Source organism: Gopherus flavomarginatus, chromosome 3 (genome assembly GCF_025201925.1).
Source record: "Gopherus flavomarginatus isolate rGopFla2 chromosome 3, rGopFla2.mat.asm, whole genome shotgun sequence".
Classification (NCBI taxonomy): domain Eukaryota; kingdom Metazoa; phylum Chordata; order Testudines; family Testudinidae; genus Gopherus; species Gopherus flavomarginatus.
Window position 1 is genome coordinate 41,852,050 of NC_066619.1, and position 12,501 is coordinate 41,864,550.

At 42.5% G+C, this 12,501-nt stretch overlaps 1 protein-coding gene across 8 annotated transcripts in view; it reads left to right on the top strand.

Annotated features, from left to right (window-relative positions):
* Positions 1–12,501, top strand: part of CWC27 (CWC27 spliceosome associated cyclophilin) — a 222,219-nt gene that overhangs the window by 15,120 nt on the left and 194,598 nt on the right. For all 8 annotated transcript variants that reach the window (XM_050947030.1, XM_050947032.1, XM_050947029.1 and 5 more), the window contains one exon: positions 7,339–7,408. In XM_050947030.1, coding sequence (XP_050802987.1) covers positions 7,339–7,408 — 70 coding nt within the window. The remainder of the gene's footprint in view (positions 1–7,338; positions 7,409–12,501) is intronic.

Consider the following 12,501-nt stretch of genomic DNA (forward strand, 5'->3'; position numbering starts at 1 on the left):
AAGAGAAAATTACTAGTTTTATATTCAGTGGAGGGTTTGGATGGTGGGTATTAAAAAAGGTTTGTTGCTATGTATTTTGAAAGAGGAGCATAAAAAGAAATATTGAATAACTAGCTAGCCCTTCAATAAATGAGATAAGAGTCTTAGGGGGGAAAAAAGCATTTGATTATGTAATTAAAAATTGTATGATAATACATATACACAAGGAGGCAAATTAAGTTTGCATGGGCAACCTTAATACCGGCATTTTCTAACTTACAAGTGCTTTGCAACCTTAACAATCTTGTTACAAGTTTCTTTTTGAGTAAATTCCTAGTTTAAAAAAAAAAAAAAGCTAGCCTGAAAAAACAAATTGTGTATGTTGGGTCATCAGCAAGATTCAGTTAGATCCCAGCACAAATCCCTACCACTTAAGCCGCCTGAGTAACTGGTAGTCGTAGAAGCCTGTTATCGTCTGTGTAGATCAGGTGCTTTGGAGGGGGATGACACACACATTTTGACATTGAGTTTCACATCTATTTGCAGACAGAGAAATGTTGGGATCCAGGACTCCTGGTTTGGATTCAATTCCAGGTTCTGGGGGGGACTGTGGTGTAGTGGTGTTAGATTCCTTTTGCTGTTGTGAGTAGCTTGTCTCTGTACCTCTCTCAAACTGGCCTGTGTTCCAATCCCAGCACCAGCTTGCCTCTCCCTCAGATCCTAACCATTTCCCTGACTGGTTCCCCTCACTGCTCCACCCGTTTGCTCCTGTCACCTGTCTTCTCCTCTGACTCCTGTTATCCCTCTGTTCTTTGAGTAGTGTCCTGATGGGTGCTCCACTTCAGGTGCTCATGCTCCCCCTACACCCGTTATTAGAGATTTTTGGTAGAAGTGCCCGTTTGGCCTGCTCATGCACCCTACATGTCTCTGTGCCTCGTAGTGAGGTTATATTGGGCTGCATGGGCAACTCACTTTCAATTCATTCTCTGCTGTCTTCACCCTGAGGTGAAGCATTTAGCATGCCCTCTTAGTTTCACTTAGCATACTTAGTTAGTTCAGTATACATAGTTTAGTTTAGACATGTTGTTGGTCTTCCTCATTTGAGGGATTATTTTGGACTTGGTTTTTGTTTCTGGGATATGGTGGGGTCCCTACATTATAAGTGTTGTCTTTCATGCTGGGAAGCTACGCCAGTTAGTATGGACAATCTCAGTGTCTCCTGTGTGTGGGAGACACCCATATACCATCAAAGTGTAAGATCTGTTCTTCATTCAAGAGCAGATCTAGAAAAAACAGAGATAAAGTACAGGCTCCTCAAGATGGAATTAATCCTGAGACCAAATTCTGACCTGGATTTCAAGAACCCCTGTACATAGTGCTCTGTCTACCTCCAGATTCTGATAACCAAGAGACTCAGTCACTGAGAGCCTCGAGAGATCCAGCATTGTCACTCGTCACAGCAGTACCAAAAGTCCCACACTCTTTAGTCCACAGATACTGGCAGGAGCTCTAGATCTCCTTCCAGGAAGTCTTGGTCACTGGGGACCTCAGGCCCCAAAGGGACTGCTACTAAGGCTCCAAGTACTTCCGGTACCACAAAGGAACCTGCTTCCAAGAACCATGATACTACTAAGAAAGGCACAATACTGAATACTACGTCTGCTTCCAGTGACCATGCCCATTTTTGTGGACATTCCACTTTAAAGAGGTTGGTGTCATCAGATCATTCTGTACCTATCCCAGTGCCTCAGACCTTTTGCCTCTGAGTCAGGACATTCTTGTTCTGTGCACACAAGACTGGCTGCACCGACTCATATTACCAGTGTACCTACCTCAGTACCAATGCTGTCTTCTACAGGACTCTGCATGGCTCCTGCATGTTTTCTCCTGCTACAGCAGGAATTTCAATACTCAAGAGTCATCCTGGTATCGAAGGAGCCAGCATTTCCATTACTTACGAGGACCACACATCTCTCACTACCAAAGTCTACTGGGTTACTGTCTCAACACTTCTCTTGCTTCTCCAACTTTGACCACCCAGATTAAACAATTATCACTTCCCCTGCTCTATGTTGAGGATCTCTCTTTATAGATCTTCTGTCTACTCCGAGTCATTATTCTTCATGTATAGAAAAAGGGGAGGATAGGCAACACTGACCTTTGACCACCTGGGATGATCAACCATGGATGCCTCCTCTCATGCCCTGTGATCCCTCTCAGTGACCTCACTAGGATCCCTAGGCCCTGTATTGACAACAGTTTTTAAGGGCACTGTCAGTGTTTTCTGTGAGGACTCACACATTCTCTTGTGCCTTCACTTCCTCCTCTCCAGCCAGAACCCAGAGAGGAGACGTTTGAGGAAAAAGAAGCAAGAGCTGACAAAGTGGTTACACCTCCTGCATATATCTCCTCATTATTGCCAGATGAGGTAGTAATGCCTATACCACAGCCCTTGGCAGATGTCTTTAGACATTTCCAGAAGCTGATGAAATATATCTCAGATACTTTTCAGATCCTGCTTGAGGAAGCCCAGGACTCCCATCATAAACTGGACATTTTACACACACCAGCTTCTCATGTGGCACTCCCTATTAATGAAGCTTTACTAGAGCCTGCCACAACAGTCTGGCAGACTCCAGCTATGCCCCCCCACCACACACAGTTGAAAAAGTGCCAACAAAAAATACTGTATGGTAGCCAAGGATTCATAGTTCTTATTCTCACATGCAACACCAAATTCACTGGTCATGGATGCATTGAATGTATGTGGTAGACAACACAATACGAAATCTACTCCCAATAACAAGGTCCAGAAGTGACTAGATCTATTTGATTGCAGGGGTTATTCCTCCACAGTGCTACAGTTCAGAATAGCAAACCATCAAGCGCTCATGTCATAATATGACTATTTGAATTATAACAAGTTTAACACTTTTATTAATCATTTGCAAGAAGAACACCACAAGCAATTTAAGGCTATCATACATGAGGGTCAGCTTTTACCAAAGACATTGTTGCAAACCTCCATAGATGCAGGTGATACAACAGCCCAGTCCATTTCTGCTGTGATTGTTATGGGCTGAGCTTGTTGGCTGTAGTTGTCAGGCTTTCCTAGGAGATACAGAGTACTGTTAAGGACTTCCCTTTTGATGGTCTCACGTTGTTTTTTTGGAGTCCACTGGTGATTGCCTTCACACTTTGAAGGACTCAGTGGCCACACATAATCCCTTGGAATATACACACTTGCAAATAAAAGAAAATGTAGCAGGTTCCAGACATCACAAAGATCTCGTCCAACACACTTCTCTATTTTCTGTAGATCAACTGACGCTCTGACCAAGAGGCTGAGGGATTCCAAGAAAAAGCCTGCTACTACCTCGTCTTCTTTTTAGCCATCTGCGAAATCCAAGCATTAGCTTTGATGGCTTCGTCAAGAGTCTGCACCACCTGCTCCAAATAAATCTGACTCTGCAATGTTCCATCCTCCTTCCCCACTTTGGATACCCTCTTTTTCGCAGTTTGGATCTGCATAGGAGACACTAACATCCAACACGGGGGTTTGGGGATTGTACCATCTTGGTTATTCCATCCATTTCACCTCCCATCCCCTTTTTCTGTCTCTTTTCAGAGACCCATCTCACGATTAGCTACTGAGTCAGGAGATTGCTTCTCTCCTCTGCTTAGGGGTTATAGAACCACTTCCAGTTCAGCACAGGACGAAAGGTTCTGTTCCAAATATTATCTGATCCCCAAAAAGAATGGAGGATGGAGATCAATATTAAATCTCAGATGTCTCAACAACTGCATGAAATGATGTAAATTCAGGATGGTGACTCTTACAGCTATTATTCCCTCTCAAGATTTCAGGGATTGGTTTGTGACTCTCTACCTTCAAGACTCTTATTTCCACATTCCAATTCACCCCTCTCACAAGAAGTTACTTTGATTTACAGTCAACCACAACCACTTTCAATACCAAGTGCTCCCTCTTGGCCACTCCTCTGCCCCAAACATATTCTCAAAGGTGATGGCAGTCCAAGCCACTCATCTACATTGTGTAGGCATAATTGTCTTCCTTTTTCTCAATGATTAGCCACTCGAGGCTCATCATATCACAAGGTCCATTAGCACTACAAATGATGGGGTCTTTGTTTCCTACCAGAGACCTCCAGATTAACCATGAAAAGTCTGTTTTGATCTTGGTTCAGTGGATAGATTTTTATAGGAGCCTCGATAGGTTTGCGAATCTGCAAAATCTTAGTAAAAGATTCAATTAAGCCCTCCGACTTCAGCAAGGAATTGTCTTCAGCCGTTGGGCCGTATGGTGGAATGTGTCTTCATGACCCAACATGCGACATTGCATCTTCAGTATTTCTAGGGATGGCTCAGGACAGTCTATGTACCAAACAAGCACAGACTTGACAAATAGGTCTCTCTTCCCCTTTGGGTTCTGGACTTGCTCAATTGGTGGAAGAACTCCTCCAAAGTCTGTGTGGGGAGTTCTCTTCTTTCAACCTCCTCTGACTACCATTATCACTTCAGACAGATCCCTTTTTGGGATAGGAAGTGAATCTCGGTACTCACACCATCCAGGGCAAATGGTCTTCCGAAGAGAGTCTCCTACATGTCAGCATTTAGGAGTTGAGGGCAGTCAGGAATGCTTGCTCCCATTTTCGTTTACTGTACAAAGCCAAATTAGTCAAAAACATTACAGACATTGTGTCCTGCATGTTTTATATCAATTGACAGAGAGGAGCACGCTCTCTCCGACTCTGTGCCAAGGAGATAAAGTTCTGAAATTAGCATGTAACCAACCTGATAGCATCTCAACCTCTTATCTCTCAGGTATACAGAACATTGCAGCCAACCACCTTCGCAGACACTTCTTTAAGAGTTACGACTGGAAGTTGGATTCATAAATCCTCCTCAGCATATTTCTATCCTAGGGGTTTCCAGAAGTGGAACTTTTTGCCACTGCTGCCAATGCAAAGTGCAGGAAGTTTCTCTGGTGGGGAGGAGAGGAGAGATTCGTGTCTCAGTCACTGGGAAATGACTTTCTTATTCCATGGACCAGGAGTCATCTTTATTCTTGCCCACCAATGCCATTGTTCTCAACAAGGACAAGGATTAGGGCGTTTGATTGGACTGACTTGGTCAAGGCAGGTTGGTACCCTTACCAGTTCATTTCACTTCTCATCCACTGCTGAGACTTCCAGTTGGTTGCCACCTGTTATCTCAGGGTTCTGGTCGCCGACCACTTCATGCCAATTTGGAAGTTTTGTGACCTCAAGCAAGGCTCTTAGATGGTTCTCAGGATAGAGACTTCCCACTTAACAGAGGTACAACTGGTTTTCTTAAATAGCAGAAAAACATCTACAAGAAGTACTTACCTTTAGAAATGGAAGAAATTTAACGTATGATGTATCTGTCGGCAAGTATCTCTTGATCACGCTTCTCTTTCCACCACCCTGGATTATCTGTTAGAATAAAAAAGATCAGGTATTGATATGAGTTCTATCAAGGTTCACTTGGCAGCAATAACAGCCTTTCACTAGTTTGTGGAAGATTTTTCACCACAACTTAAAGATTTCTTAAAGATTTGAATTATTATCTATAGGTTAAGGAACATAGCCCAGTATGGGACCTGAATGTGTCCTTAATTGCCTTATAACACACCCCTTTTAGCCATTAGCTACATATTCGCTATTCCATGTGCCCATGACAACAGCTTTCTTGGTTGCCATCACTTCTACACAGAGAGTGGGAGAATTGAGGGTTTTAATGGCAGGTCTCTTCCCCCCCCCCTCCCCCCCGCAGTGTTCTTCAAGGAACAGGTTTCGTTACGGTCACATCCCAAGTTTTTACTCAAAGTGCCCTCTGAATTTCATCTTAATCAGACCATTCATTTACCATTCCCCTCAAACCACATCACTCGAAACAGGAAGCTGCTTTCCTTACTTGGGATGCCAGAAGGGCATTAGCCTTCTCTCTAGACAGGACCAACCATTTTGAAAGTCTCCCAGACTGTTTTGATTGTGAACAGATCTAAAAGATACACAGGCTCCACCCAAAGTCTTGTGGTGGCTCTTCGGGTATATTATTTCATATTATGACTCTGCCAACATTCTAAGGTGCCAGCCCATTCTACAATGTTGCAATCTATGTCTGTGGCATTACTAAAGGATGCTCCAGTTGCTGACATTTGCAGAGCTGAAACCTGGATTTCAATACATAATTTGGTTCATGTCTCTAGATCAGGTGTGGCAGTTGGCAGTCCAGTTCTGTCTTCAGTATTGGGTTCTGCTCTGAAGATCCCTCCGTCCTCTGGCGATACTGCGCAGGAGTCGGTCCCTGAAGTGGGGACGTTACTAGAAGGAGAAGGACTTGTTGTTGTTGTTGTTGTTCACCTTGTGCAGTAACTGGGGTTCTTCAAGATGTGTATTCCTATGGGTGCTCCTGCCTTCTTCCTATTGGGACTTTGTAGTAGAGAAGGAACTGAGGACAGTTCACCCACCTAGTAGGGCGCATGTGTGGGCCAAACAGGCACTGCTACTGAAAAATCTAATGAAAGGCCCAGGGGGTGCATGTGCACCTAAAGTGGAGCACCTATACGGGGACACATCTTGAAGAACTCCAATTACTGCTCAAGGTGAGTAACCCTCTCCTTCCTCCCCACCCTCTTTTCCTTATCCCGTTTCTATCAGTTGGCTTCTCTTCCTAGATGCCTAGGTACAAGCAGTCTCCCTACTCTCAGCTCCTATGCCTTGCAGCACATTGGTCTCTTGGAGCCAGGAGGAGCAACTGTGTAAACTGCAGTCTTTTCAGAGACATATAACTTGGCTAAATGTGGGTGAATTTCTGTGAGGACGGCAAAAGGCTCGCTCTTGACACTAGGACAACCAACCTCCTTTTATATTTCTAGCTCTTTTAAAGCAAGAAGTGCTAGAGCCGCTCAATAAAATAGTTGTAAGAATGTTTGTAACATGGGCAAAACAATGCTTATTTCTCTATTCTCTTTCTCAGAAACGTCTGGATGATTTTTAGCTGAAATTTACACCCCACTACACCCTTTCCCCCACCTCCAAAAAAAGAGAGAAAAATCAGCTTGAGGCAGAATGGAACGGAAAATTTTGGCCCAAGAAGTTGAAGTTTGGCAAAGTTTTATAAGCAACTAAAAATACCCTTTTGTTTAATAGAAGTGAAGTAGCAAACCTGTAGCTAATGGTTTAAATGAGATTATGCCAGTTATTTACTAGATGTTTTATTTTTTTGGAATTTTGAAATTTCATATTTATTGTTTGCATGTTCAAAATGTCAGTGGATCAAAATGTATTTTTTTGTTTTTTTTTTTTTTAAAAGAAATTTTAATTTGCTTTCATTTGGAGAGGAAGCTGAAGAGGAAGAAGTGGAAGTCAACAGAGTTAGTCAGGTACAGTTCCCAATTACTAGTCTCTCTCCATCTCCTGTTCTTATTGTTTTTCTTTTGGCATCATTGTTTTATAGTAATAGTCTATCAGTTTGAAACCTTGAAAGTTGTTCATTTTGTAGTTTTTCTAGATTGGATCTCTGACAATTTAGAGGTAGGGAGGAGTTGCATACTTAGGTTGCAGCATTCTGTTCTCAGATGTTGCAGTCTTTTCAATTAAATTATTATTTTTTTTTGGTCTGGTGTAATTTAGAATATAATTAGTTTTCTTACTTTTACAATTCTTTTGTTTCTTTCTTTAAACACAGTATTTGTTATACTTCATAGCATATTAGTGGTTCTGGCATTCAAAGCCCATATATACACTCTGTGTGTGTGTGTGTGTGTGTGTGTGTGTGTGTGTAAACTGTGTTTAAAAAAAAAAAAGTTGTTTAGCTTTCAAAAAGTTGTTTACTTTGCAAAGTGAAAAATTCAAAAGTTAGAAAATGCCAGATTTATGGTTATCTATTTAACCGCAATTCTATCCCTTTGTGCATCTATCCTGTGCACTGACTGAGGCAGGGAGCCTATGGAAAAAACATTGTGATCACGTAATTAAAGGCTATATTATGATGAATATGCAGAAGTAGGCAGAATTAAGGTTGCACTGGTACCATAATTCAGGTTTCTCCCAACTTTCAAGTGTTTAGGTGGCAAAGATTATTTAAAAAAATAAGTTTAGTGTCACTGTAACTGTCCATTATGATGTCTAGTTGCTTGGATACACTGATCTGTTGGCTTTGTGCCAGGGAAGGCAAAGGGTCAAATGGGACATTTTCAGAAATATGCTGCTCTTTTTGGATAATCTCGGGTAATTTCAAATACGGATAGTTCTAAATTAACCATTGCTTCAAGTTCCTCTCCTATGTCAAAGTTAGAATCAGGACTCACAATTTGTCAGACCACTCTGTTTTATTAGCGCAGCGCTCCGCCAATAACACCCAGATAATGTGAGTGGCCATGCAAGACCCAAACAGTCTTATTTATGCAGATAAAAGAGCGGGAATTAGACAAAGGGTCAACGAAAGCAAAACAGTAAAATTCACCAGGGGCATAGTATGCATATCCTATTTCCTTACTAACTCTTATTGATCTAAGGCTAATACTTCACCAATTTCCCTTAAATGGTGCAGTTGTTCTATGTGAATGTCTGTCTGTATTCCTGACACCTGGATTGCAGCATTCCAACAGTTTTGCTTAAAGGTACAGACAGCATTTCTTTAATCCTTTCTATTTTCACAATATAATTCATTCTACTTTCACACCTACATCCTCCTCCTCCTCTCCCACAAATCTAGCTTCCACCCTTTCCGCTTATCTAAAACTGCTCTCATGATCTCTTCTCGGCCAAATCTCAGGGCCTCTACTACATCTTCATCCTTTGACTTCTCAGTGTTTTCATGTTGCTGATCATAGCATTATTCACAAACGCCGACCCTCCCTTGGGTTTTTCAATACTGTTTTCACTGGTTTTCCTCTTACCTCTCTGGTTTGTCCTTCTGCATCTTTTGGTGAGTCCTCATCCTTCTTTCTGCCACTCTGAGGATGGCATTCCTTAGGGTTATGTTCTAAATACTTTCCTCTTCTCTCTTTTAGGTGGGTCTTACCATTTACACAAATTCAACTATCATCTCTATATTGACAACTCACACATCTGCTTTTACATTTCTGACCCATTTCATCTTGCATCTCACATTGTCACTTTGACACCTCCACCTGGATGACTTGCCATCAGTTTAAGCTTAAACTGTCCCAAACTGATCTCCTCGTTCTTCCCAAATTCTCCCTGATTTTTCCCTTATTGCCAGTGTTTTCAACATCATCATCCCTTTCCTCCAATCAGGGCTGAATCCTGATTACTATCTTTAGTGACTGCTACTCCTTCATCGTATGTATTCAGATTGACTGAGCTGGACTACATCTAGCAAGAAGGAATAAGAGTTGCACTAGTCAGCATTCTTCATTTGTTGTAAACGAGGGAAAACTCCACATTTAGACCTGGTTGCCTACCTATTAAATAGGTGATTCTCTCTAGCTCTGCATCCCCATAGCCCTAGAAATGGATATTCTTTCACTTTTGGTAGTTAGGCCTAGTCACATAACTTTCTTTCTCTGTCCCTGTGTCTTGGCTGAATCATGAGTGACCAGACCTAGTAGTCAGAGCCAGAGTCTGCGGTCATGAGATGGAAGTCAAATATCTGGGTCCGGATACCGGGGGAAATGGGGCAGAAACAGGAGACAAACTGGAGATCAGAACCACGAGTCAGGAACCAGAGTCAGGCCAGGCTGGGGTACCAGGAGGTAAGAGACAGGAGACAAAATGAAGATCAGAACCATGAGTCAGATGCAAGGAATCATGCTAGGTCAGGATGCCAGGAAATCAAGCTCGGGGGGGGCAAGAAGCACAAAGCACACAGTCTAGAACATGGTGGAACCCTGGTGTTCAGACAGCTTCCTGTTCCTGCTTCTTGCTTAAGTAGGGCAGCCAGTGCTCCTGCATTCTGTGAATAGGACCTAATGGGTGGCGTGTCAAATTGGGGTTGAGCTTCACGGGTCCCAGGTAAGTGATTGTCAGCTGTCTGCCAGGTGGCAAATTGGAGCGTGGCCACTCCCATGAATCCAGCAGACCCAGGTTCAAGACCTAAGGTTCATGACATCCTGCTGGCTGAATTATTAAGAAAATGGAGGTCAGAGCTGAGCATAGCTGGACGTCAGGTTCTAAGATGCTGCATGCAGATGTAGGGCTATTCTGCCAACTGATTTGGTAGCCAAATAGGGTGGGTCCTGTTGGCTTCAACTCAAGAGAATAAAAAGGTAGATAGTTGAAGGGACTGTTTTGTATTCATTTTGATGGAATATATAGGCCCAGAGAGTCAAGATGTTAACATGACCCTGTCACCGTGTATAATACCAAACCATTAAACGTGGCTTGGGGTTTTCAGTACTGAGACCTCAGTCTGCTTAGTACCATGGCAAGCACGCTAGAAAATTCATGCCAAAGTTTGGAAGTTTATTGATCAGGTTACATAAGAGAAGAAGAATCAGAATAAGTCATCGATATCTTAGAATTGAAATTGAATGCTTATGCAGAACAAACTTAATCATAACTTGTTTAAGTCACCTTTTCAGAGAGAGACAATCAGTATGGATTTCATTTTGTCAGGCAATCTTTCTTGGTGGGGAAGAAAGGATTAGTTCTGTTGTGTGCCTCTGAGGTGTGAATGTCAGTCATCTTCTCTGCCTTTGACAAAACAGATACAAGAAGGAAAAAGAGAGAGGATAATAAACATGAGGGAAATACGGGTTTTATTGATGACGTCAGGATACCAACCACGTGGTCAGGCAGGGATGGATGCTCTGACCTGGCACCACAACAGTTGTTCCTGTGGACTAAGGCTCACTTCCCCGGTCTGGGATGTCATCTGGCTTGTCTGGTCAGATCTATCTCCCTACAGGTCTTTCTCAGGCTGGTCAGTGCTGGATGGGCAGTCTCATCTTGTGCTGGTACTGTGTGGTTTCATGTTTGTGTGAAAAGCTAAGAGAGATAAGATAGGAGGAAAATAGTGGGGGATGGACATAAGAAGGGAGGACGGAGCAGAGTCTTGGAGGTCTCAGGCTGGAGTTTTAACTAGTCTACTGATGATGGCCAGGTGTCCCAACTAACATCCTGAGTTCTGGGTACTGCAGTGATGTGATGATGCATGAATGAAAGAGAGAGTCTTTGGTGTGAAGGAGAGGCCTGCCAGCTTTTTCCTCTCTTCTAGGGATTCCTCAGACTGTCCATTCCCCATTTCGCCACCAAGTCTCTTTTTGTAAGGACTCTGAAAAGCGGTGATGGGCAAAATAGCCTATCCTCTAATTATTTCGTTCCCAGTTAGGCCTAATTTCCAACACACCAATTTTGGTCCACTGATTTCCAGTCCCATGCTCCTTTTGTTTATCAGGCATGATCTCCTGGTTATATCCGTCCGGTTATATCAGTAGACATTTTTGTTTGGACTAATTCAGTCTTTTTGTTCCTTTGCCTATGAACATTTATTTGTTGTAAGTGATTGAAACATTTTATTAATTTTTATTCACTTTCCAACAGTTGAACTCACATTTGGAGTGGGTCTGTCAGGCCCCTGTTATTACAGTAGGACTGTGGTGTGAGACAGGAGACAGACACTTGAGAAACCATCACTAGAAGATAGATAGTGAAGATGCTCTCCTTCCCCAAAACTGCCAGTTCTGAAGGTGGTTCAGAAAAGTGGGGTAAACACTCTGCTTATTCACATTAGCTCTCCTGGTCACCTCATGTTGACTCAGTAGGCCTTTGTCTTCTAAACTGCTGACTCTCTTCCTAGACTACAGCATGTCTGTTGGTCTGGCTCTTGAACACATTAAGAAGAAGAGACTTGTTGGAACAAGTAATTTTTCACATAGCTAAATGGGTTAAAAAGTCTGACTTACACATCATACAAAGTTGAAGACATCTACAGGGCTTAATTCAGGATAAAAAGTTAAATCTCTAGATGTGATCTTTCTGACATTCTTTCCTTCATTCAGGATGGGATCAGTGGCACCTTCCTGAGGCTTCAAGCAGCTGATATTGAGTCCTTAAAGTACTACATGACAGAAACATATGCTGAATAAAGGCTCCACTGTCTGTCAAGCCTTAGTTCACATTCACCCTGTCTCTTTGGTTGAGAAGGGAATGCTTTCCTACTAGAACCTTTGTATATAAGGACCTGGGCATGTTGTCAGATCTTTAGATTTGTTCTGTCAGGTTCTATGTTGCAGAACCTTCAGTAGATGGTTCTTGCATGCTACACTCTGAGTTGTTCAATCTCTGTTTTTCTAGGTATTTACTGTCTGTCTAGTGTAGTGATGGATACTGCTGCTATAAGTGGCAACTGTCTGAGTTGGCAAGGAGAGATGACAGACTTTCTTACCTGTTTGGTTACCCAAGTTTGTCTACACCAGTTGGGGTGTCCCACTTTTCTATTGTATTATGTTGGTGGCAGTGGGACTGTTTCTCTGGAACTGTGATCTAATTTTTTTAGATTTAATAGCAT